Source organism: Falco punctatus (genome assembly GCF_963210335.1).
Source record: "Falco punctatus genome assembly, chromosome: 2".
Classification (NCBI taxonomy): Eukaryota; Metazoa; Chordata; class Aves; order Falconiformes; family Falconidae; genus Falco; species Falco punctatus.
Genome location: NC_137581.1, coordinates 25,276,609 through 25,304,521, shown reverse-complemented (window position 1 = coordinate 25,304,521; position 27,913 = coordinate 25,276,609). Strand labels below are relative to the sequence as shown.

Here is a 27,913-nt window from a genome sequence, read left to right as displayed (position 1 = left end):
AAAGCTGTATATACCTCTTTTTTTTCCTACTGACTCCAGATACGGCTAAAAACTTTATTTTCTTTTTCCTTGGCCATTTTAAATATAGATACAGAAACATAAGGACAAATTAAAACCTTAAAAAAGCCGTTAACTCACAGCTTCAGGTACACTCTTTAAGCAATTTGTCTCAGATTGGCATTTGTTTCTGGATAGCCATGCCTTTGGAAATTCTGCCTGTACACTGTAACATGTAAATATCCAATATCAAAGTATAGTAATGTTTTCAATAATTTAAAGAAAACCTATTCTGGGAGAAACCTCAGTTTTAGGATCAAAATGTATTAGAACAACAGTAATGCAACTTCATACATTTCCTGTAACGGCACCACTTCATCCTCCTATGTCCACCTATATGTATGCCAGAAAGTAACACTGCTCTGCTGCACAGTTACCATAAGGGTAGGTACGTTAGCATTTGTCAGAAGGCCGCATACAATTGTGGTAATTAGGTCAATATCCAACAGTGAGACAGATGCCTACCATTTAAATATTGCCAGTTTTAAAGGAGGGCAGTTCGAAATAATGAGTCTGGAGAGACACCTCATTTCTAAGTAATTGACCAAAGAGCTATACAGATAGAGCAAAAACTTTGAGCTGATTCCCATGAAGACATCAATCAAAATGCTCTCAGAGCATTTGTAAACTAGCTCAGTGTCTGTTACAGCCCTGCTCACAGACAACACGCTGATCAGAGACATCTCAAGCTTAAATACAGGAGGACAGGAAGAGCAATAAATTCAGTGACTGATCTTTTTTTTAAATACCACTTTTGATTTTTAGACCAGTACAGGCTCATGCAAGCAGCCAGATGGCTTACATATATTCTGGGCTTCTTAGATGAAAAAGGAGATGAAGCGTACCCCTGTGCCTAATATAATTATAATGCGTAGCTGGTTAATTTCCAGCCATAGTACCTGCACCTACTTTAGCAAACAGTAGAGCTGAGGACCCAGTACCTACAATAACCTACAGACCAGAAGCCAGTCAGTAGCTGGATTACACCAGGTGTGGTTCTGCAGACCAGCTTCCAGCTTAATTTCATCCAAAACCAATACAACGAGGTACTCCGAACCCACTTCAGGCTACGAACTGTAGTACAGCAAATGGAGGCAATTACGAGATTCACGTTGCACACGCACTCCTGATTTGTAATGTAATGCTACTGTAGATGAATGTTTAAACAGCCTAATGCTACAAAAGCACGAAAACCTTTGTATTTTTTATCCAAATCAAACAGGAAAACAATCTTTCATTTTGAAAGATCCCACATGGTACATAAGGCAGTGAGAGCTGTCCAACTGCTTTGTCCTAGAGAAAAAGTTTTTCATTAGCCACAGCTACACAACACAACCTTCAATGAGTATGTAGCACAAAGCATATTGAAAAAATGGATTTAAGACAAGATACATTAAATCAGGATGGTGCTTTAGATATTAAGAAATTAATAGATTGCAGAGCTTACATGGAATTGTAGTTCAATCAATGACGCTACCTACAGAAAGCAGAGCAGCTGGCAGTTCAGTAATTAACGAGCTGCCCAAACACCAATGAAAAGAAAATTGTTGGCTGAATCAGTGTGAAGGCCTTAAAGAGCCAGGCGTTTTGCTGAGACAAAGGGAGGAAGGCAGGGAGGGCAGAATAAAGGCAGGAAGGCAAGAGGGAAGGAGGTAGAACAGATTGCATCCCATTAATTGAACTTTTTCACTGGAAGCTCTTACATACATGAACGCTCTTACAGAAGAGCTAAAATAATCTGCATGAGACACACAGGCACGTTCTTACTGTCTTACTGGAAACAAAAAGTCTCCGTAGAAATAAGCACGCGGGGAAAAAAGTAAGGCTCCATCTATAGGAATCAAAACCCACTCTCCTCGTACTAGTGAGATGCAAAAAAAGCAGAGGCGTTGGAAAGAAATACTGGAGAAACAGTAAAGATTGTATATACATATTTTCAAACGTAAAATAATTCAAGAGTATTAGGATATGTTTTATAGCCTAGTGCATTAGATGCATTAGATGTTTATTACCAAATGAACTACTGGGCACATCTGGTAATACAGAGACAGAATATAAGGACAAAAGAGATGCTCTGCTGGGTCAGATGAAGTTCGTCATGCCCTGTACCATCTTGGATAGCAAGGTGCTGTTTTAGGAGAGCAAGTGAGCCCAGTCACTTTCTGAGATCCAGCCTCCTACTTCCCGGACATTCACACTGTTCTGCTGGGGATGGTAGGGGGTGCATTCCTGCCTATTTTGTTTAGTATCTGCTTACAGACCCAGTGGTCACGTATTTGCCTACTCCCTTTTTGAGTCTGCTGGTACAACCTGCTTCCAGAACCTGTTATGGCAATAAATTCCCAAAGTTCATGACCCACTGTGTAAAAAGGACTGAACTGTTTGCTCTGAGTTTCTTTTATAGTCCATGGAGAGCAACAGGAAATTTTAAATTGCAGTTTATCTTACCCCTATGTAGATGGGTAAAATTGGTCAGAATTATCATGCCTTGAAAGTCTCTCCACTGACCACCCAGGGAGCATAGCCTAACTTGTTCGCATGTGTGTACAATGCAAACATCTAAAGTGAGATGAACCATACCCTTTAAATCTTAAATTGGTCCTTTCCAATTTAAAGTGTATTGTTTAGCTCAGTTTAATTAAACATAATTAACATATATATATAAAGTCAGAGAAATTTATTGCTACTCTGAGAGTACTGCCTCCAGAATTTCTTCTTTCAGGGATGACTCTGTGCTGCAGGATTAAAATGGGAATGAAAGCAGAGGCCTTCCACAAGTCTGATCTGCTGTAGACCAGGAGTCAATCCTGCCAGTTGTGAATCTCCCCAACTTCCTGCATGATGATGACTAATCAACTGCTATGTTTTCATTGTGGACCCAACAAAGGATTTCACATAAATGTATGAAACATTCTGAGCAAGGCACTGGAAATGGTTTGTTAAATGACACAATATTCCAGAAGATGGTGATGAGTCATATTACTGTGTAAAAAGAATTCTGACTTCAGAGAATTTTCACAGAAATACAAAAAATACCTTACAGAAAAAGTGATTGCCATCTTTATGATCCTGTGTCTACTATCTGCCAGGGATTAGGAAAACTTGATTATAAAATCAAGAAGAGCCTCAAGGGCATCAGGTTCAAACCCCTGCTGCTATGGCCATATATACAACACGATCCTATTTATAACCTGATCCAGATTCACTTTAACATTGGCTAGGTATTTTGTTCATACTGTTCTCTCTGGAAGACTACGACAGAATCACGCATCATGAACCGTTTCCTTTTTTCCCTGATTTTCAGGTTAAATTTATTCATGTTCAGTCTAAACACTGTGGTGCTTGCATCAAAACTTTGCCTGGACTTAGTTTCCTTCACTTGTTTCTGCCACTGATCTAATTATAGACAGCAAGTACATCCTCTCCCAGTGTTCTTGCTCAGGTAAATAAGCCATGTTCTGGTATGGTAATTCCTCATCTCTGCTGGAAACATCACATGACACAGACTAGAAACAAATGTGCCTTTGTCACAGCTGGATTATATTGGCATCTGATGGTCACGCTGTGATCAGCGAGTTTTCATCTTACCAAAAAAAATGGTCTGAGTCTCCATTCATCTATTTATTATCCTGATTATTGTTTGCACTGGCACTGCTTCCTCAAGTTTAGCTCCTGCTCTAATTAGTACAATCCTAGTCTGTGCCAAAGCATGAGAGTTAATAATACATTAACCAGTCCTGCTAGGAACTGCCCTTGAGCCTAATGCTTCTACTTTCGGTGTCACTTACAGTGATACTTGCTTTAGCAATTCCCTACCTTTTCCTCCTGAAAATTCCCTTCCTCCTGAACTGAAACAGCAGTTCTCCATGTGCCACCATTTCAAGTGTCCTACTGAAAATACAGACTGGTTAGGTTTATCACATTTTCTTTTTGTAGATAATCACTTATCACAGAAAGCTATCAGATGGCTTTAGTTTGACTTTGATACCATAAATTCATAGTAGTTTGTGCCCGTTGCACCTGTAGCTGTTTGCATTCATCTAACAGTCATCCTCATTAATCTTTCCTGTCTACATATCCCAGTGCTCAACATGATCACTCTTCTTGATATATCAGACAAAAAGCATTAATTGGTTTTGGAAGCACATTTTTTATATATATATATAATCCTATCTTCTTTGCCATTACCTGATGGCTGTATTTCTTTCCTTATGCTGCTTTTCCTTAGGTGATTGAAGGATATCTTGTGATTTGTTTTAAAATAATGAGTTGGGGTTTTTTTAAGACTTAATGCACATTTAAAATTTTCTGCTTATCTTAGTCAGTAAATACCCATTGTATTACTTAAATTGAAATGAGGTTCAATAACTTCCTTGGAGAAAATAATGGGGCCCTAAAGGACAGAGACATCTTTTGTTTCCAGACAGAGGGAGACTGTGACAACTAGTACATGGTCTGCATTTGCATATCAGTTCCAACTAGGAGTGGGAAGACTGTTAATTTTAACATTTTTAACTTTTTTTTGATGCTTTAAACGACGTTTTCCGAGGACTGCTCCCTTTACATTTTTGGAAAAGGCATGAAACGCTTTCAGCATACTTCAACAGTCATGGTGGGTCAGCGGCAGCTGGCTGGCAAAAGGGAGTGAAGAGCCACAGGACAGGGTTACTCAATGCCCATGAGATCTTACATGGGACACCAAGGCCATTTGCTTGCTCTGGCTTTACAGGACCAAGCAGGTGCTGCTGACCGCCCCTGCAGGGGGGAACTGCATTGACATGCCTCAGCAGCTTCCTTGTGTCAGAAGACTCAGCTCAGGGCTCAGGAAAACCAGGGGAGAGCATGAGATACAGGATTTCCCTACAGATACACCGAAGATATCACCTGCCTGAAATAAGTGAGGCTGGCAAGATTTGCGTATGATCCAGAGCATATGTCAGAGTCCACCACCTGAGAATTCACAGGAACACTAAGTACCTCAAGCCAATTTTTGAACTAGCCCTTCAGTACTCCCCTCCCCTGCCATCTACCCCACCTCTCTGCACCCTCATTATAGTAAGTGCAAATGTCTATCTACAAAAAGCCTGGGTTTGAGTTTGTCACCACAGGTTTTGTCTATACCCCACATGGAGAAATGGGACAATTGTGGGTTTTCTGGTCACAGCATGAGAGACATCATGCTCACTTCTCTCCCCTACCTGTGTAAGGATCCTAGGATGGCAAGCTCGAATGTAGATGTCTCTGTTGAACATGTCTAAAATTAGCTCAAGTGTGATTGCCCTCCCCACGTTTACTTCCACAGCCTGCAACGGAGATGGCTCTACTGCGATGATGCATCTACGCAGCAAAGCACTTGCAGCGCAATCCTTCATCTCCACCCAGCCCTCATACAGCACTGTTGTATGACTCCTGAGCTCCTGGCCCACCACTTCACATTATGCAGCTCTACGCCAAAGGCTTGCAGGCAGCCAAGGACAGCTGAGCCCGTGTCTTCACTCGCTAGTTGTGGTGCAGAGCCGAAGTACACACGGCCACAGCCCTGGTCAGCCCAGTGGACAGATGGCTTAGAGCTGGAGAAAAAGTCCTAGCTGCTCTTCGCCCTGGGATCACTGGGAATGCTGCCAAACCACTTTAAGACAAATATCTTTACACTAAACCACATTTTATAATGGTTATTGAAAAGCCAACTATTGAAAGGCCAAGCAGATCCCAAACTGAGTCTCAGAGCTGATGCAAAGGCTTCCTGGAAGACAGCAAGATGATGTTGCTAAAGCGTGGGGCAGGAGCGATCTTCCATGCTACAACCTCACTCAAACAAGCAAAATGCCCTGCTACTGACAGCTGTAACTTGGGGTGGACATGAACACTGGGTAGTTTAACATTGTTGTTTCAGCTTTTGGATAAATATAATTTGCTATTGATAATCTTTGCAGGTTGAAGACTGCCCCAGTTATACCCAGTGCCAATACCAACAAATTATTTTCATGCTATACACAAAGGTGAATGTGGGGGCTTTGCAGGCTCTGATGCACATCCAGCTCTCCTATTAGCACCATGAAGTGGAGCGCAAGATCTAGTGGCCAACTGACACCAAAACAAACCGTTTCTGTATTGGCCATGTCCAGCCTTGACTAGACACAGTGGTTTTCCTTGCATGCACTCCTGCATCCTCCATACGGAGTCGCCAACCTGATAAAAAAATTACCTGCATATCTCACAGACTACTCTTCAGTTAACCCATCCATTTCACAGTCAGCAAAACAAAGACCACTTTTTTCAGCTAGAAAAGGAATTTATCTGTATCCAAATTACCACATTATGCTACAGTTCCAATAATCTACATTGTTTTTCAGCATTTACAACAGCAGTGCCATTCCACCAGTGCAAAACTGCAGTGGTTTCACTGGACATGCTCCAGAAAGACACCTACTGCCTATCTGTCTTCTGGACATACTTCTAGCTTTTAAGATTTTGAGACACAAAACTGAGGTTCTGGGCTGGCTCTTCCCAAAGGTATGTCTAGTTACTGCACAAAACAATAGTGAATTATTCAGTGGTGGGGTCGATAATTTAATCTTACCAGAAACATAATGTGGGGACTGAGAAAAGTAATCTTTTCTTACACTTGTAGAAGAGTAATAGTAGAACCTAAAAATCACCGCAATGGGTCAGTCTGTCCAATCCATCTCATTACCACTGAAGCAGTTCCAGAATAAGGTGCTTCAGAGAAAAATCTTCAGATGCTTGCGCCAGCTGCTCAAAAATCTGGAATTGCTTTGTTACACAACCAGTGATGTAACAAAAATGCTGAGTCTGCCTGTCAGATTTTTTGGCAGTTGTCATTGCTGGTGTTTCTATCCTATGTCCAGTGTCAATGTTTGTGTCACAGGAAGCCTCTCTTGACAGTTACCCATTTATTTTGGTAAATGACTGTACGGATTGGGCATATCAGTTGACTCCCTTGTGTCTGTATACCTCCCAGTGTAGCATTTTCCTCTAGATGCTTAAATAGCTTAGTGAGGCATTTCTACATGGTGTTAGGTCTGTGAAATGCTAGTGCCCACAAGCCTGTTTCCAGACCCTCCAGGTCCTTTCCCACATTGGGCACATGCTGCTCCATTGTATGTTTGTCCCTTTCCATTTCCTCTCTCTCTTTGTAGTTCACTCTTCCATACTCGCTTGACTCCTAAAAAATATTCCCCAGAAGCACTCCCACAAAATGAACAGCCCCTCAGCAAAAAAAAATGGAAAGGAGATATACGAATCATCAAGTCTAGTTGCCTGCAAGTGTAGCAAGCTTTTAGCCCCGAACACTACACCATAATGTGCACTATATGCCCCCTCTTTCCCATGTTCATGGCATTACGAGCCACAAAACAAATCCAGAGACCTTTAACACAAGAAAAATCACCAAAGGCTCCAAACATCACAATGAGCCACAGGAATAAAATAGGAAAGCACAAAGATACCATCACAGTATTTGAAGCACAAGGCAAATTAGTTAGATAAAATGCCTTAATGATCCTGGGAACCTGGCCACCTTCCATGGCACAGAGAGGGGAAAAAAAAAAAAAAAGAAAAAAAAAAAAAAAGAGTTCAACAAGAAACATCACTGTTCCTTGACAATATAAATTCCTCCCCGACCAGCAGTCCAGAACCCCCAAACCCAGACCCCACAGGCCAGCATCACTAACTCGTCCCTGCCTACACTCACCCACTCTGGTTTCTACAAATCTATTCCAAATTGCCCATTACACAGGTAAAATTTCTCTCCAGAGGAGTCCAACTTGGGTAAAGTGGCATCTGACTGGTGTCGTTTAGGGTTCCTGCCTTTCACGCTTAGCATTACAATGCTGTTTCTATATTCTATATTCTACCATTTTACCACCAACCAATTTTGACGTGGTCTCTACTTCATTACCCTAAGCAGGGCTATGGAAAAATGCTGTTTTCTGAGCTGCCCTCTGCTACAGTTTGCTGATTCTAACATCCAGACTCAGAATGACTGTGCCAATTTGATGCTGCTTTTATTAGACTTTTCCTTCCTTTTAAGCAACTGCATCCTTCAAGTACCACTTTTCTTTTTAGCAGAAATAGGAAAGAGGAGTAGGATAAATGACTGAATAATTACAGTTTCACACAAAAGTGGCACAAGCAGCCCAGCTACAAATATCAGACACAGAGTAACAGTGCAAGAATTCTGTCCTGACAGTTCTAAGGCTGTTTTATTTCTTTCATCAAAGAATAAAAGGCATCAAACTGCAGCTTCAAGAAGCCAGTCATATTGCAGCAGGTTATACAGCAATTTCACACGGGTAAACTGACCCAGTTTGCGGCAGTGGGCATCCATCCAATGAAAGAATACAGAAGGCAGTGTGTGAAATGACTGACTGACTCACTGTGTCAAAACGATATTTTTTTTCAATATCACATCAAAATGGAAAACCAAGAATTTCCATGGCAAAGTAAAAATAACATGACTGATTTTTATTTCCCCTAGTTCTCAATTCTTTCTGGGACATTTAAGTCTCTCTCTCAAATATTTTAATTTCAATGACTCGGTCAATTCCAGTTTCACAGGTTTTATATCTTTCTGACTTGCTCTAATTACATTATATTACTTTGTGAAAACAGAAGGTATTAGGAATATGAGAAAAAGCTAGCTGATATGACAGTAGGGTAGTAATCACAGCTCAGTATGAAGAAGAAGAAGGGATTCTTTATAGTATCGAGCATATTATTAAGATGCAAAACTCCAGCTGAATCATATTTCTGCAGCTCTGTTCCCTGCCCTGCGTGGTATACCCCTATATTCTCTTCTCATTCCAAACAAGAGGCATGTTCCTGGCTGGGAAGGGAAGTAGGATGATAAACCGAGTTCAAGAGCTCCTTCAGTGCATTTCCAAGGTCTTACACTTCACACAGCAGAGGTGCTACTTGAATATGGGAATGCACATTTCATTCAAGTTAAGAAGAATACATCTGTTCAACATGCTAATTTACTTAACTGCTTGAAAGTGACAGGATTCTCAAAAAAATATTAAGGAAAATTCAGTTCTCACTTATTTTCCTTCAGCTCCTTTGAGAAACCCAGACTTAATGTAAGTGTCCCTCCTTTCTTTTGCAGGCTGGTCACTGTGTCCCCCAGTGCTGGTTGCAATGTGGACAGCAAGTGGACACCATAAGCCAAGACAGACTCCTTGAATTAGGCTCCATCACTGTGAAGCATGGTTTGTGACTTCATTAAATCACCAGTCAGCTTCCTCAAAAAAAAAATATCATATGACATTTAAAAATAAAAATGAACCAGAGAAGGAGTTGTCCTTGGGGGACACCAGGTTATCTCATTTCACATCAAGTTTACTTTTCAACACTAAATATACATAAAAAACTGCAGTATTGTCTGATAAACCCAGCTCCTGCATGCCCACTCACAGCCAGTCACCCCCTCATTTCACCAGCTCCTCATGCATTGCCCATTTTCATAGTATTCCTCTTTCATGTCACCCCGTGCTTTGTTACAAATCTTTCTGGATTTTGCTTCCTGATGGAATACGTAACTGGTGATGGCCTTTCTGTTGTGGTGGCCCTTCTCTCTGCACTATGACAGGAGAAGAAGTGAAGAACGAACTAAGTGTATTACAAAAATCATGTCATCAGTGTAGAGTCAGCAGCCAGATGAACTTTCATTTCAAACCTGAGATCAAAATTATTGATTTTGAAGCAAAATGTTATTACTTAAAAAATACAAAACAAAAAATAATCATTCAGCCTGACAATGCAATATATCGCCAACTTACTTGCTCGAAATGTTGCACAATTCTACCATTTCCATATACACTTGAGTTAAAGAACCATAATTAGAATAATTAATCAGTAACTATGTTCAATAGTTCCATGCCTGCAGCAAAAAATGAGATTATTTCTTAAAATGTCAAAAATTAAATAAACAAATCGAGTAAGCTTTGCCCTCAGCTCTGAAAAACAACTGATCCACTGGAGCTACTACATATTCAAGAGAACAAGAAAAAAGCTGACTGAGAAAAGGCATTGGAAAATCAGTGAACTCTTACCAGAATATGTGACCAACAGCTACAAGCCTGCCCCCCTTCCTCACCCAACCATTTGACATCTTTTCTAGAAACAGGATCAAAACAGATGCTACTACCTTCCCACCTGTAAAGCAAATAGCCTGAAAAATATAATCCCAGCGGTGCTACCATTTTGTAGCCTTTAGTAAGGGCATTAAACTGATTAATTTACTAAAGGATTCCTGGCTGACTTTTGGACTCACAAAATAACGAGGCATTTCCATAGTATAATCTCCCCTGGTCAAATTAAATCCATCCAGCTGTCTTCAGAGGTGTGCTAAGCTGACGAAAACAGAAGTCAAAGCTCAACTGTTAACGTAAGACCTAAAGTGCAAGTAACAAAATGATCACGTGCCGACCGAAGTGACAGTCCACTGGCAATGTGCGTGGCCCCCTGTCAGCTCACCCTCCTGCTGAAGAGCATGTCACAGGTGTCTCGCAGCATCCCCAGCGTTCCGGCCTCTCAGGCCAGCCCGATCCCGAGGCGTGTAGAAGCCCCTGTGCCTCGCATCATGCAGAAATCACACAGCTCTGGCTGCCCAACGGCACCGGAACCACCTCTGGTCCCAGTCCCTTGGTTCCTACACCAGCTGTTGTAAACAGCAAATATTTCAGTAACTGAATTTAGAATACAGGGTGGGTGGATGTGCTGTGTTCAGAATCAAAACAAAGCAAAACTTTATAAACTTTTGCAGTTCTCCGAAACACAGAATGCTATCTCTTCTCAGACTAAACATAAAAATAAAGCAACACAAACGTGCTTCAATGTAGCCAAATCCAGAGATTCTTAAATTGCTTCGTCTTAATCCAGTGTGCATCGAAAAGGACCCTCCCTGCCAAATCTCCAGGGAGACGTACCACAAACTTAACAGGCCAGGCTTCTCACGAGTGTGTTGTGCCCTGAGAGTGGAGTTGAAGCTCCCACACCAAGACAGAAGTTGCCATCACTGATACGCTGAACTGTTTATTGTTAATATAGATTACATTTCATTTTTTTCCACTAAAACCTACATTTTCAGAGTTTAAATCATGCCATACATCATTCTGTTATAAATTTGCAAGCAAAGAGGAAGAACAGACATCTACAAGTACTGTCACCTCCACTGCCACCAAAGCATCAAGAGTCTCTTTTCTCAAACTGCGCTAGCTGTCTTGAAAAGAGATTCTTGTTCCTACCACTAACACTGAAAGGCCATTCCAGAAGCTCTTTCTTCCAAGAGCTATCCACGACTTCTAAGAGTCAATCTAATTGTACTGATATGGAACTTTTATTCTCTTTTGAGTGTGTGCATATGGCCCTTTAACTCTAAATTGTCTTCCTGTCATTTTTGTCCAGGAGTATTTACCAGAGAGCATCGGTGTGAACCTACTTCCTTCCCTTCCTTGGTACCATCTGCCTCCTACTCATCCCATTTTACTGAAGACTCCAGTCCCTCGCTGTGGCAAATATCTCTTTCTCCTCTTAGGCTTGGTTAGTTTCTCTTCCTTCTTGACAACTCACCTTCTCTGTCTGCTGGCACAGTTTCTCTAAGTGAGGTAATTCAGTTCTTCCTCCTGAAGCCAGTCTCTTCTTTCATGTTTTATTCATGGTCACATCCCATGGGTCACCTTCTCCCTCAAAGATCTGTCCAGCCTTCATTTCAGTCATTTCCTAAACATCCTGAGATGTTGTCTACAACCTTACTCTTCTGTTCCATTCTTCTGATTTAATCTAAAATCAGCATTCACAGTTTTACCCGTGACACTCTTCTATATGCTTTGGCAGGCAAATATTCAAACATGAATAGTTTTTATTTAGTACTTAAAACAGGTAACACATCCTGTAATTCTAAAACCTGTCATTGTATATGGAGGTCACCTCCCCTAGTTCTCCAGCAGCACTTCTTCATCATTTCCTCTGTATTTTTACCATCATGGAAAGGAAGAAGAAAATCTCCTTGTATACATTTCTTTACCAACAAGTCTATGCAAGCAGGCTGCTTTGATTGCTGGCTCCTTGGCTTTTTTAAAACTTTGCCAAGATCAGCCTTGCACCTTCAGATTAAGTTCAACAGTTCAGCTGTTCATCAGCAACAACCAAACACATAAATCACACACTCAGTTGCAAGGATTAGTAAACATCTCTCAAACTCTGCCAATTGCTAACTGAAAATCACAAGACTCTACAAACTGGAGGTAAGCAAACTACCAAGCATCTACACACATGTGTCTGTCTGTTCTTTCCCATTTCTCCCAGTGTAAGAAGGATATGCATCAGAGCCCCCCAAAATAATTAAAATTAAATGTCTCCAAATGCCCACACCTTGCACTGCTTTCTGTTCGCTGTCCTTAATGGTCACTGCTTGCCAGCAGTAGTGCCAGCTGCATAGACATATTCACTGCTTCTGTCTAGTTGAAGAAATACTGAAAGATAAGGGGAAAAAATTCTTTGTTCCCCAGAGTAGACCAGGAAAGAGATGCTGTTACTCAAAGAAAGGGTTAATAAATGTCAGGAACAAAGCTAAGGTGATTGCCCAAGAAACTGCTGGCGTCCTATTCCGATTTAATTTCTACCGAAGCAAGAGAGATCAGAATTTGACCTTCTAGAAGGCGGGCATGTGATGAGTGAAGCAACTTTCTCTTACGTCATGAGCATTTCTTCCTCACAGAAGACGATGCTTCCAATAGAAAGAAACTACCATCTCTGCACTTTCAACCTGCTGATGGTTGCAGAATATAGAGGTTTCTACCTGACCTACCATGGGAAAAGCTCTCAGAGCTCCTTGCTTTCAGTCAAAAGGGAAAGGCAGGCACTAAGAAATTATGAATTATCTTAAAGTAAAATATACATTTCCTTCGGAAAAAAAATGAAGGTAGGCTTTATTTTCCAGGTCCCAACAATATACTTAAGTATGGGTAGGAATTATGTCCATCAAATACCTTAAGTACTGGAAATCTTCCACAGACGCAAGATGAAATGGAAACTGGAAAAATATGTCATATGAAGAAATGCACAGTAACATGAGTCCTTCCACACTCATCACTCTGGATCCCACAAAGCTACAACAAATACAGGATCTCTTCTGCTTGAGGAAAGAGGCTGAAGGGGAGACCCAAGAATGTCTCATACTTTATAAGGTTTTATTAATGCAAAATGAAAGAGTATCAAGGAGCAGACAGCTTTAAACTCATGTACCCAGTGAGATGTGAATTTTACATTGCTGATCTAAATGCCCTTACCTGTATCAATCTGCTGTTAATCAGTTGTCATTATCTTTCCGGCACTGAGCAGAGCCCTGGCCCGACATGCTAAACAAACACTTCGATCTTAAATGAAAAGCACGCTATTTAAAAAGGAACCATACTAGAACAGTAATCAGAAATATCACCTAGGTACCTCCAGCAACAGCTACTGCAACAATTAAGTCAGGCACATGGTACTCAAAATGAGATAGAAAGAGGCAAATTTGGTGCTGCTTATAGAATTAAACACAGAGATTCGCAGTTGTAACAACCATAACTACTAAGCACTAAAATCCTCATAATGAACAGGGGCCCTTAAGAAATGCTCAACCTCATAATGAACAGCAAAAGAGTTGAGGTGAGACAACATACCTACAGGCTTGACCTAGTGCTCCTTCACACAGAGAACACAAAAATTCTGCTTCCATCCCACTTCAGTCATCAGTGTAGTTTTTGCAGGTCCTGCCTGTTGAGTTTTAGTAAGATTTCCTATAATTTCTAAAAAGCTTTTCAGGTTGTAGAATCCCTACACCTGAGAGAAGTTCACTTTTCCATGGTAACACCTTATTCTCCCCATAGTCCTGATATTTCTGTAATTAAAGATCAAAGTATTCTGTAAAGATAAGAAATCACTTTTTTTTGTTTACAGCAGAATATTTGAAAACATTCTTTTTGCAAATGTCTATGCAATCAGGTAGAAATGGCAAGGGGGAAGTTACATATTTGAGCTAATTTAAAAAAAATGAGCATCCTTGAAAACCAAATTCCTGTTTATCACACTGAAAAATGAAACTCGATTTTTTTTTTTCTGATGATGATTGAAGCTTGAGTAAGGTGCACTATAGCTTTTAATGTAATGTATAACCATCTGTAGCTACTGGCACAGAAAACTGCAGCTTGAGATCTGAATTTGCTCTACGGTCTTTGTCATCCCTGACATTTGAAAGATACCTGACGCAGACGATTAGCGATTAGAATAATCACCACTGTAATAAATTCTTCGCAAATATATGCTACCCAACTGATACTCAAAACCAGAAACAGAACCATTTTTTTCTTTGTTCTTCTTTGAATTAAGTCTTAAGAAAGCAAGAATAGCAAAAAACCCAAAACTATTCCTAAGAATTATTCCTTCTTTTTCTACAAATTCTGCAACGTTTTTACAACTATGATGAGCTGTGTTACATTCAGGAAAATCCAAAATCACTTCATTTCCACTGAGTGAAAGTTTGAAGGCTGTCTGAATTTTGAAAGAAACAAGATACACCAAGAAAAGACCATTCTCCTATGCTGCAATTACTGATACTTTATTAGGTTTAGCACTGAAGGTCAACAAAAGAGTACTTACCTTTTGTTTTGGAATGAGTTTTGGAATAGAATCAGTCTGTTGCTACGTGACTGGTTTCCAGGCAGCAACTCCACTCACTTCTTCAGGGAAACAACGTGTTCTTATGTTTCTGCAAATGCTGTTTATATTGAGTAAATCCAAGTATGTTCAACTCAGACAATATACTGTGAACCAGTAATGAAATAATGCATTTGCAAAAACCAGAACATAACATGCTGACCTCTCTCAGCTCCTATCTGGAGAAAGCAATGCATTATACACATGACAGATTGTTGGCATTACATTTTCTGGCTGTTGACTTGAGAGAATGCCAACTTTTATGAACTATACTTGATCCATTCAATTTATTTTGTGAATAAACGCATACAGCTTCCTGTATTTCTTACCATGTTCAAACAGCTTAGACGTACCCAAAACGACAAGTGTCAGTGGAAATACTATAAAAGGGTGAAGTTTTCACTGAATACTGATCAACATCCCTCAATAACAAACCAAAGATGCATCCATAAAATGTTTTTTCTTACAATTTTTTTATGTTATTTTTATTTGCTTTTTTTAATAAGAAATTTCTTTTACTCCATCCAGTTAGCATCAGTTATGACTCACTTGTGGAAATTCAGGAAATTGAAAGGTAATAAAAAAATTCAGTAAAATAGGATGAAATCCATTCAAGCTAAATTTAAACATCATTATTCAGATCAAACTTCATTGCCCTGTTTTCACCAGCCCTGAATTGAACAACTTGAATTGAATCAAACTCTTATTTGATTATTTATTCAGATAATAAACAACTCACTCAGAAAGACAGAGCCCAAAATCCACATTCGTATCTGTTGAATTTTAAAGTACTTAAAGGAAATCATTACATCTCTTAATGTAATTAGCATCCAGTAAAATAAATCAGTAGACATCAGCTTTCACTAGCTATTCAGCTTTCCACTTATGAGGGCCTTTGGTTTGGATAAATGCAGAAAGACACTTAAAACTGCATATTGTAAATAAGGGGGGAAAAAGTCAGAAAACATGCGTAGTAAGTGTTAAGTCTGCTCATTTGCTAAGAACGAAACATTTATGACAACACATTTTATCTTTTAAAAAACAAACATGTTCTGCAAGCATAATTTCCCTGAGACAAAAAAAAAGGGACAAGAATGCCACAAAGAAGGAGAAAGGATTAGGAAGAAATCTGGGACCAGACCTTTTGGGTAATATAAGACATAAGCAGCAAAAGGTTAGGCAGCTGAACGGGGATTTTTTTGTGTGAGATGACAGAACCGCATCTTTTCTTGTGAGGCTGTGAGGACTGTATCTCCCAGCAGCACTGTCTGGTGCTGCGGTACTACTGTACAGCCTTCTGATCCAAATCAAGGCTGCTGCTGAGAAAAACTGACCAAACTCACCTACAAAGTTATATGCAACCAACAGTCACACGTTAACGATTATTATTCAAGTTGCAAAGTCAATCACTCAAGAATTATGCAAGACAAGAGTGTAATTTGCACATGGAAATGTAATTCACTCCTTACCATATGCGGTACAACTTAATCTTTCATTACACACATCCACTTTCTCTATGGGTATCAGGCTGTGTATTCAAAGAAGCTGTACTCTGTAGCTTCGTACTTCACTGCCTGCAGAAGTTGAAAGGTCTAATACCAATACACTATGGAGATGTAAGAAGGAAAAGGAGGATCTCCGTGTTGAAGCTGTTCACTGCTCTGTCCTGGAGAGTTAGGCTCTATCTCTGCCTCTGCTGAAGAGTCCTACCTGGAGGAAGCGGGGAGGGAAGCTCTTCTGTATAAACTGCACATCCCTTATTTTCTGTGTAGGTGATTTGAGATTTTGGGATTTGACTTGTAGAAGAGCTGAAAGTATAATATAACTGACCAATACTCAAAAAAGATTACACGCCGGGAATAGGGTACTACTAACAATCAGTGGACACTTTGGGTCTTAATTGTATCTTTGTTTCAGTTCCTCGTTCATGAAAATCAGAAAAAATGAAACTTTGCTGCCTTACGCTGTTGCATAAAATGAAATGTCCACTAATTGTGAAAACCCTGACTGACAGTCACTAAGACAAAACTAATCTTGAGGTTCGGTCACCAAACCAGTATTGGCAGACCCTCCTGTTTTCATTATACTTTTTACATGGCACAGGCAAGCCTTGTGCCTTCATTTCTCATTTGTTAAATAGAAAAGCACCTTCCCTCTCCATAGGGCTTTTATGAGAACAAGCATATGGTTGAGGTTATGAGGGACTGGGACAGATACGATGGTGATGGACTATACTCAAGTGTGAAACATGGTCAAGTACATCCCAGTACTAACTGAAGAGTTTAAAGGTTTCAGAACCAGGAATTTAAACTGAATTTTTACCCACATTCTCCCCACCTATCTTTTCTCTTGCTTGTAGCACTAAACAAATGCAAAAATCACGCAGGAAAGTGGCAAAAAGTTGAATAAGGCATGTGTTGGATGTTTTCTTAATGTTCACATCTAATATACAATACTCATTAGGATATAACTCCTGCCGGTAAGTGTATGTGGAGTTGACAGAGATCAGTAGAGTTCATGAATGTACATTAAGGCGCAACAGAACATGCCTTCATGGGCACACTGTTACAGTTAGGCTGAATCCTTTCTCCTGTCACTGGAAGGATTCGTGCACACTTCTGCGTAGTTCTCACTGAGAATCTACAATGTTTGCTTCCAGCAAACATTACAGTTACACCATATATAGATACACTGCATAAAAATTATCTATAGCAAACTACTTATGCCATTTACTAGACCAGCTGGGGAACAGAGGGTCTCTTTTCCTAAAAAGTGTTCACACTCAAAAAACCCCATACTCTGTCAGGAAAATCACTCAGTATGGTATTTTGGCCACCCCTACCATCCCCATTAGCTCAGTAAGATTTTTTTATCAAATGCGCAAATTCTCTTTAGTCATATTAAGCATTTCCACAGTAACCTTAGTAAGCCACTGCTGGACTGGCACAAACGCATCCACTCACCCACCCAGAACGGCATTCGCAAGGGCTGGGAGCAGGATTGACGCTTTCTGCAGGACGCAGAGCGTGCTTTAACTCAGCATGTTACCGCTAACTCGACACAAGAGCAGACACTGAGCCCCTGCCTCCCGTCTATGAGCTCAGCCGCCTTTAGCTGCAAATCGGCTGCCCACACTTCAGCTTCCACGGCAGTGGCCGCCCCAGGAGCAGGTGTGCCAGCAGGGCGGGCTGAGGGCAGCCTCCGCACCCTTCCCCTTGGCACGAGCTGGGGGCCGAGGAGCCGTGGGGCCCCCTTCCAGCCGCCCACCATTTACCTGGAGCAGGTGGTGTGCCGCCCGGTAGCCGAGGCGTGGGCCACCCTGCACGCCGGGCGGCAGTCGCCCTGTGCCGTAGCCATGCCAGGCCACCACGTAGGGGTTGTCTATGGTCAGCCAGTAGCGCACCTGCTCGCCAAAATGCCGGAAGCAGAGCTCGGCGTAGTCTTGGAAGAGCTGGGGCAGGACGGGGCTGGCCCAGCCGCCGAAGGCGTCCTGCAGAGCCTGCGGCAGGTCCCAGTGGTACAGGGTGACGACGGGCTCGATGCCCAGCTCCCGCAGGCGGCCCAGCAGCCGCCCGTAGTGGGCCAGCCCGGTGGGGTTGGGGGGCGCCGTGCCGTTGGGCAGCAGCCGGGCCCAGGACAGCGAGAAGCGGTAGTGGGAGACCCCCAGGCGCCGCAGCCCCTCGACGTCGCGGAAGAGGTTGTTGTAGCTGTCGCTGGCCACGTCGCCGCCCGCCGGCCCCGGCGGGGCGGACCCCGGCGGCGTGGCGGGGCGGTGGGCGAACGTGTCCCAGACCGAGGCGCCTTTGCCGCCCTGGCGCCAGCCGCCCTCCGTCTGGTACGCGGCGCTGCCCGCCCCCCAGAGGAAGCCGTCGGGGAAGGTGTCGTGGAGGAAGAGCTGGTCCTGCGGGTAGGGCAGCCCGGCGAAGCGGGCCCAGGTACCCGCGCCCTGCCCCGGCGCCCCCAGCAGCGGCCGCCCCAGCAGCAGCAGCGGCAGCAGCGGCAGCAGCGGCGGCAGCAGCGGCGCCGTGCGGGACATGCTCCCGGCGGGGCTCCGCGACGGCGGGTCCCTCCGCCCAGCCCCCCGCCGCCCCATTTTATCTCACCTCGCCTTTCCCCCCACCCCCCGCCCCGGTGGGCACGGCCATTAATAATTACCTCGGAGCTGCCGTCCGCATCCTTCCCGCCCGGCTCCCTCGGGGAGAGCTGCCTCTGGGGGCGGGCCCGGCGGTGAGACGGGGCGGGATGGGAGGAAAGGAAGGCAGAGGAGCCGGGGGTCCGCGGGGGTGAGCCGGACCCTGGCTGCCCTTCGGGGTCGCCTCTGTCGCCGCCCGCCTCTACGGCCCCGTGGGGCGGAGTTCCCCGGCAGGGGCCGCCCCGCACCCCTGCGCCTGCTCCGCCGGGGACCCGCACCTCACTCCGGCGGCGGTGCCCCCCTCGGAGCGGGCAGCCTCGCTGCTGCCCTGCACCCTTTCCCCGAAACGGCTTTTCTGAGGAACCCACGGGGAGACTCGACGGCCGGATCTGTCCCCTCCGAGGAGCTGCGTGTGGCCCCACGGCCGTCGAGGCGCCCGTGGGCCGGCGGGCAGCGGCCAGGGCTGAGGGGTGGGAGCCGCCCGCGGCGGGAAGGGCAGCAAATAAAACCATTTTTCCCTCACCCGGTATTTCCTTCGTGCTACCTTGGCAAAAGCCATCGCGTCGGCAGACTCTCATGGAACAGTAATTAAAGAGAAACTCGTCCGATGACATCGTCCTCCCCCACTTCCAGTAATCCATGGACTGTCACCTCCCAGTAATAACACTTCTCTGGAGGCTGGTGTAGTTGGCTGTTTACCACATGCAAAACAAGTTGCAGTTACAAATGCCTCACAGATCTTTACGGGGAGGAACAAATCGAGCTAAATGTGATTATCGAGTTACACCTTATAACCGACTTGAGTGGGTGCAATGCAGGGGCTGCTCTTCTCTGCTTCAGACAAACCAATTTGACCCAGGGCTGTAAAGCAAGAAATAGCTCACCGCTGCAAAAACCTGGTGTTCAGTTGTGTGGACATCTAAGAATAAAACACACCTACTAGACAGGCTGTTAAGGACAGGGAGATGTTCCAGGAGATTAAGTTGTTGTTTAACTACAGCATGAAGGCAGTTAGATAATTTCATGTTAGTTTTAGAAAATACATGCCCTCAGGGGAAATTTACAGGTAATTGTTAATAATGAGTAGATGGATTTAAATGCCAGTTGTCATCTGCTGAAGGCTTCCTCTCGTGCACAGGGTGGGCTCTCACACCTTCCAAGTGCAAGCAGGGCATTTGCTGCACCTATTTCTAGAACTTCCAACTTCTACCTTTTCTACACTGGTGCAGTTCATTTTGTGGGATTGTTTTGTGCTGTTTTTAAAGGAGATACCAAAACTATAGTGGACAGGATTGGAGTTAGTCTTCCATCAGTGGTAATTAATTAATTCCCATGTTTGAGGGATGAAGCTCTGAACAGCCCAGGGGACAACTGACACCCTTTCCCTAAGGGAGGAGGTTTGTGGGGTGGCAGCAGTGGGGTGGCAGGCCCAGAACTGGGGCTGCTCATCAGCTGCTGGGAGCGAGTTTGCTATACAGTTTGCTGGAATTTTATTACAGTCTAAGTAAATGAAAACTTGAGCTTCAGCAACAGAGCTGCAGCAACAGAAAAAGGTGTTTGCACCAGCTGGTAGTTACTTGCAGAAGTTGGAGATTAGTTGTTAAGTGCATAGTCACGTTGCTGCAGTTGTTCCTGTGCAAGGAGTGAAGAGCCAGGCTCCCATTCAGCTACTGACCTGATTTCAGTGGAAGTGTAAAGCCTTCATTGGAGCTTGCTGCCAAGGTATTTTGAAAATCGGGATGTAGAGACATGCCTCAGAAATACCTCAGCCTAAAATAGGGTATTAGTGATGCTAAGTCCGTTGCTGACATTTAAAGAAAAAAACACTTCACTGGGTATTGGGGATGCAAGAGATATAAAAATATATCTTGATACATTCTCTTTTAATTTTCTAATTATTAACCAAAACCTAGATCAATGCTATTTATACTTAGGCAGCACCAATAAGTAGGCACTTAACTGAAGCGCCTTCATTAGGAGCTCATTTCTTCCCGAGCCTCTCAACAGTCAAGGGAAAGAAACAGCCTTACGTTGTTAAGTCAGCCTAGCTAGATCTTTGACAATTTCTGGAGGTGCTCAGAAGCCTACAGTGGCTGTGCTCCTGAAGCAAGCAACCCATTTTTGTGGGATGAAATCCAGCCGTAAGTTGCTGGCACAAAGCTGTCACTTCACCTGCATGTCTGTCCGATGAGAACTTTTCTTTTACTGCAGAAGTCAGAAAATGTGCACTGTGGCCTCTAGTTGCTTGGGTTTTTTTCTTACAGAGAAAGCTTGTTTTCATGCTTTAGGATAACACAATCACCCACTGCTCTAAGCCTTTTTTTTTTTTCCCTGACGAGCAGTCTAACAAACTCTGTGCAATATTAACCATGCAGAAAGGTCAGCCAAACACTTGCAGACACCCAGGTCTCCTCCCTCACTGCTCCTTGAGTTAGAAGTGTGGCTCCATTGTGTCTGTGTTGCTGAGCATGCACACTTACAAGTTAGCCCCAGGTTGGCAGATCAGGATTTACCTTTCAGCCTCTTTGCATCGGTGATTACTGAACGTTCAACTTTTGGTATTATGCATAATGGATACTGTAAGTGTCAGTATAATTTAGGCTGTGCTGGTATTTTCTTTGCTGGCTATGCAGTCAGTGCATGCAATCAAATTTGACAGTGTTCTGACTGAGCATTTCTATTTCTACCCCAAAGAGGCTGAATCTTCTGGGATACCTAATTCTAGGTAAAGTAAATCTATTAATGCTTTAGATTCATTTAACAGCTTTCCCTGAGACCACATCATGCACTGGCTTCAATGCAGCAAATCCCTTCCACATTTTAAAACCTCCACAGAAAAGCTAGCAGCCTTACACTGGTAGCATCTGTGCTCCTCACTGTGGTAGAGCTAGTGGCCTCAATGCCTAAAACCACCATCTCCACTTTTCATGCCCCTTCTCTGTTTACAAGCATATTTCCAAATATATACAAGCATACAGTCAGTTGGAAATAGCTTTGCACTCTCAGCATTTCATCTCAAGATACGAAAGTACTTGCTACCGAAAAAAATCACCACCTGAATTAGACTTGAGTGTTTCTCTACAGCTTCCATCACTGCATAACAATACTACTTCTTTATTCTGTCTGTTACATGCAACTATTAAGGTGTCAAATTTTACTTCCGCTTGCTGATGAGCAGCTGTTGCGAGTGGAAAGCTGTGCAATAGTGATCTAGATTTACCTTCTTCATCCCTGCCAGAACATCACAGCCTACCAGGCAAGTAAGCTCTTCCTCAGTTTTCTCAGAAAAGAAGTTGCAAGTCAAGTTTTCTTGAAAAAAAAAAGCACCCTTCCATATCTATTCCTCCTTTCTTTCTTGATCAGTCTAGTTATATGCATTCACTGTACATTCAGAAATTCCTTTAAAGACAGCTAGTAACTGACTACTGAAATTAGAAACATGATGTTGTCAGGTCCAAAATATGCCTGCTGGTGTAATGCATTAGTGTAATGCCGAAGAATGCTTGGGAAGATGTCAAATCCTCCTCTGTTCTAGCCATAAGTACCAAATCATTCTCATCTCCACTTTTTTGTAGTTGGAAAGGATGGTAGAGAACCTAAAATGCCTTGTTTTGAATCCTGGGAGCTCTAGTCATCTCCTGTTTCAAGAATGACAAATTCCTTTTATCTCATAAAGGACTCTGAATTGTTCTCCTTTATTTTGTGGTAGGATCTAGTGTGAGGTGGGAAATTAGAAACTTAAACCCCCATCACTTCTCTTTACCCTTTTGTAACTGTGTCTCCAAGAAGTGGTCAAATCCTGAACAACCCTTTGTAGGAAAATAGGAATTCCAGATCCTTTGTGCCTTCTTACTTTGGAGGCTGATGGGGATTAACTTCAGGCAAGCCCAGAAATTTGTATTTTATTTACATGGGCCTGGCATGACAATCCCATTGTAACTTAGAAGGGCGCATGTGGTCTCTGGATGCTTCCTCGTACCTGGATGGCAGGGGCTGCAAGCCTTCCCAGTCTTGCAAACCCTCCTTCAGCGGAACCAGTAAACCCATTTCAAACCCTGAATGACCAAAGATGATGGGGACAGGAAGAGAGGTGAAACATCATTTTGAAATGCCATTTCATTGGAAATGACATCTTGAAAATGCTGTCTCTTACCTCTGGCAGGCCACAAACACATCCTCATTATCTGGATGATGAGACAAAAGTTTGTAGATGAATCCCTGTCTTCAAAAGTGCCCTCTGAATGGGTGGAAGAAGGGATGGGCAAAGACAGAAAGGAAAAGAAGTTGCCTCTCCTGAGAACAGAGACAGTGAAGAGGTGGATACAGCCTCACTCAGCCTGTCCTGGGAAGGGGACATGGACTTGGCTGGCAAGAAGAGTCCAAAGCTGAGGGAGAAGAGCCATGGGTGTTGGAGAAAGGACAGAAGAGTGCTTCTTGCCAGCTCCAGTCATGCATCTCATGAGCCACAGGCTTCAATCCTGCTTTAGGCAGGAACCGAACCCTGGTTGCAGCGGTTGAAGAAATAGGCCTGTCTCCCCAGAGCCTGCTGAACCTGCGTGAGCAAGTCAGGGTGGGTGTCCAGGAAAGTTATAGACCAAACAGGGAGTTGTCTAATGAGTTTTGGCATGTTAAGGGTAGAAAAACCTGGCAAACAGAGGGACTGGATCACCCACAGGGATGAAACATTTAACAGTTTAGATGGGATATGGATAGACTGGATCTCAATGCCAAGAGGGGCATACCTGTGAAAAACCCAGTTTGTGGTCTCTGGTGAAGTATAAAAAGGAGCAGAAATATAATTTCACTGTTCTCACTTCTATTTTCATTTCTATTTGTGATACACTCTTATCATTTTGAAACCAATTTGATTCAGTCTCCACAGGATAACTCAAAAGCTTGAATCCTGTGGCTTAGTCTAGAGCTGACAGCACTCTAGAGACACGTATGGTGACTTTTCATATACAGTCATCCTATCTCTTCAGTTCAGGCACAGCTGAAGCATTTCCCTTCACTCTTCAAATTCCTACTATTTTAAAACCTCTGGCAAAATGCCACATCTTCTATGAAAAGAAAGATCCACAGGGGTTTAAATGGAGAAATAAAAAGCACTACTATTAAAAACTGAAAATGCAGTGCTGAGTTTTATGTACATGAAAGTTGAAATTTTTATGCATTAAATTCAGTCATGGAAGACTATCCTGCAAAATTACTTCTATCATATCTTTAGATCACTTTCCATAGGTAAATTGATAAAAATTTCTCCTGCTAAAATCATACAGCAGGACAAGTTAGCACTTGCTAAATCTATATTTCAATAAGCAGTTGAACAACACCTCAGTTTAGATACTTATTTCTTGTTGGTTTCAGCTCATGCCAATATTAGTCTCTTTTACTGCAAGGCAAAGACTGGCTCACCAAGAAATAGGAATGGGTTTAAGAAATATTGTAGTATGTTAATTCTCTTTAAGATTTTCTGCCTATATGACTCTTCTGCCGTTAAAAGTCATTTTAAACTGAACTGAGCGGAAACTTTGTAAACCAGTCATTTAAACTATATTGCGCTGTGCTGCTGAATTACTAAATTACAGGCAATGGTGGCTGCAAACACACAAACATTTTTCAGGGCTAGAGGCATATGATGCTCTTTAATAAACACAACTATTATATTAGACAAAATCAATTTTGACTGAATAACAAAAACTCAGTTTCTGTACGGTGTGAAGTGTGTAGTACTGAAACATGATTTATAGTCAACTGAGAAGCCATTTAGTCTTTTAGTGCTGCTGCATACTCACATAAATGTACTTGGGAGCTATTCCCAGATAGTCTAGCAAGACTTTACTCCTGTGTTTCCAAGATTGGCTCAAAACCATTGGGAAGTCCAGACATTTATTACCAAAACAGTAAGTATGCACAGTTTAGGGTCTACCTCTTCAAATGCGATCGAGGAGTTGAACCAGATGAGGCTAATGTAGAGTAAACTGCAACAGTCCAGTCTTGAGAAGTGGACCTTTCTAATAAAAGAAAAAAAACCCTTGAGAACTATTGCAATGAATTTCACCTCTGAGACTTGCATGGCCAGTAGCCAAAGCACTTTGCATTAAGCATTTCTTCACAGTGCTATCCAGAAGAATCAGTGCACTACTTCAAAAACTAAAAGTCAATTTCTGTAGTACATTTTGGATTCTTTTCTGGTGGGTTTTTTTTTCTGCATTTTTCCTGCCATTTTTGAACACTGTTTGAAGAAAGAGCTTTTTACCTATCACACCGCAAAGTGGCAGTCGCCAGCCTGTAGGTTTCTAAAAGCAACAGCTACCCAAATGATCTGGCTCCATGGAACGTCTGGAGGAGTACCTGCAGGTTCTTGCTAGGTCCTGCATGTGGGGCAGCAGCAGAGACTAAAGCAGTTCTATGAAGGCTTGCAGTTAGGAAATTTAAAGCTTGTAGCTGGGCAGCTAAGTAATGAGAAGCTTGAGAGTCTCTGATAGGTGGTCAGATCCTAGGTTAACACATGAGATGCCTATCAAAGAACTAACAAAGAACTACACAGGATACATGTCACATAGGGAGGATGATATGCAGACCAGAAAACGTCCAAATACAGCACATAAAGATATGTAGCCTAAAGTAAACACGCGTTGCTGGTAATGACTGGATTTTGCCTGGATGTTTACCTTACAGAAAAAATAATTATCCAATTAGATAACACATAACAGAGGCAGAGTGGCTAATAAAAGGATGCTTGATAATGAGGTCCTATGAAGGACTCATTAAATGTGTGTAAAAAGGAGCTGGATTCTATGGATTCAGGTTGCTGAAATCACTGCTATGTTTTTACAGTGCCGTGTTGTGCTGTGCCTACCATACACACCTACCATTTCTGAGCAAGGAAACCTCTGTGAGAATTCCCATGCTCCGATGAGCTGTGGGGCTGGGCAAGGCTAAGCAAGCTGGGCCATCAAAACCGGCTCTGGAACTGGGCTGAGGGATGTCAGGAACACTTTGGGGGAGCAGTAGTTGGTTCCTGCAGTGCTTGGAGTCAGTAATCCCTCACGTATCAAGAGTTATGACAGGAAGAGGCAAAAATTATTTGGCTTGTAGCCTTCCACAATTAAAAAAACTAATGAACTCAAGGTGGGACATAACTTTGGATTAAGGCACTTGAATGTAGTTGTCTGCTTACAGGTTTTCTGTACGTAAGCTGAGAAACTAATTCCGTATTTTAAACTTAGGCATCTTTTGTCACTGCAGACACTGTGCTGTACCCTGTCAGACCTCAGCTCCCACTTCAGAAGTTGGTGGTCTTGGGCCCTACCTGGTGATTCCACATCAATACCTTAAGAGCCCCAGGACATCTCGGTAGATGCCTATGTTTAAGTAACTGAACTGAGCCCATAGCAGTTCAAGGAGTTCTAACCAATGTAATACATGCAGCCTAAAGAGCGATTCAGCTCACCCTAAGGTAAGCATCAAGGAGAGATTCATCTGCCCAAACATGTGTGTCTGGTTCCATCTCCAGCAGCCCATGGTGTCTAGCACATCTGCATGGGAGTTCCCAGTATTGCACAGAGGGCTCATTTCAGCTGCCCACATATAGTTGACATGACTTTTGGCTAGGTACTCCACCTGCCTCCCATTTAATATTCTGAAACAACACAGGTCTTCTGTAGATACTGTGTTACATCTATCAGCTTTGGGTAGATGACGTGGTGACTCTGGCATGACAACAGTGGTCAAATGACACCATCTAGCTTCCTGTGGGCGACCGAACGTGGGAAATCTACATCCCCCTGTAACGGCAGTTAGAAGTCAAACAGGATACCCTCACACATTCAGAACAGTACCCAATGCCATGTGTAAGGATGGGAGTCCTGACCGTAGCGGCTGTTCAGCTCTCCAGTTACACAGGCTGCGACGGTCAGACCTATGTGGGTTCTGCATTATTCAGCTCTTGTTGAAGACATTTAGGTGCCTGAATCTCAAACTGAATCTCACTCTACTAGTACTCTGATAGAAATTTCTATCTTAACACCATTAATAACATTCCTATACATCATACATCTACTACTGTAATTAATGTAAAGCCTTGCTTTACCCACATCTGAAATCACAGGAGGCTTAATCTTTTGAGCAATAAGATGCCCATCTCTTCTTAGAGTGAAATTAGAGACAGGATAATATTTGTTAACAGTGTCAGGATCTTAATACTTCTTCCTGAGCAGGAGCCAGACTGTTACATGTTTTAGGTTTATTGCCCTCTTTAAGTTATAGACTTAAAACCTCTTCTTTAGACCAGAACAGCAGGGCCCAATCAGGAGGCCATATGTGCTGCCACTGACTAAAGTTCCATGAGATTAAGTGTTTATGAAACTATTTTTAATTTTCTCAAGGTCAGTGATTAGATTTCCATCAGCCACTCTGATTCACCCCTACAGTGTCGTATCTGTTGCAAGTCAAAGAAGGATGAGCAATATAGTAAGAAAGGAGGAGCTATGTAGCAATTATAATGCAGGCAGCTGAATGTAGGAGTAACAAAAATACCGCAGTGATTAAGCAACACATGTTGGCACATCAATATTTTAGTTCTCTTCATCCAGCAGGAAACTTCAGAAAATATTAATATTAATATTTGTGGAATTCTAAGTAAAAAAAGTGTTCGGTATGTGCTAGGGTTTCACCCCAGCCAGAAACTAAAGTACCACACAGCTGCTTGCTCGCGCCCCTGTTCCCCCAATGGAATGGGGAGGAGGATCAGGAAAAAAAGGTAAAACCTGTGGGTTGAGATAAGAACAGTTTAATGATTAAAATAAAGTAAAATTTAAATATTAATATAGTAGTAATAATATTAATAGTAATGAAAAGGGAGACAACAAAGAATTTTCTCGAAGGAATCAAAAGATTCTCTCGAAAGGAATAAAGCTCAGGAAAAACAAGTGATGCACAACACAAGTGCTCACCCACTGACCGATGCCCAGCCAGTCCCCAAGCAGTGGTCAGTGGCCCCCG

The 27,913-nt window shown here is 42.7% G+C and overlaps 1 protein-coding gene across 3 annotated transcripts in view; it reads right to left on the bottom strand.

Moving 5' to 3' along the window:
• Nucleotides 1-27,571, bottom strand: part of KL (klotho) — a 67,042-nt gene extending 39,471 nt beyond the window's left edge. For 2 of the 3 annotated variants that reach the window (XR_013926384.1, XM_080377512.1), the window contains exon 1: nt 18,050-19,023. Coding sequence is in view for 2 of the 3 variants with exons in the window: in XM_080377512.1 (XP_080233638.1) it covers nt 18,050-18,868 (819 nt within the window). In the remaining variant the exon portion in view is untranslated. Of the gene's footprint in view, nt 1-18,049 lie in introns of all 3 variants that reach the window. The other variant, XM_080377513.1, reaches the window with a different exon arrangement.
• Between the last annotated feature and the right edge of the window lie 342 nt (nt 27,572-27,913).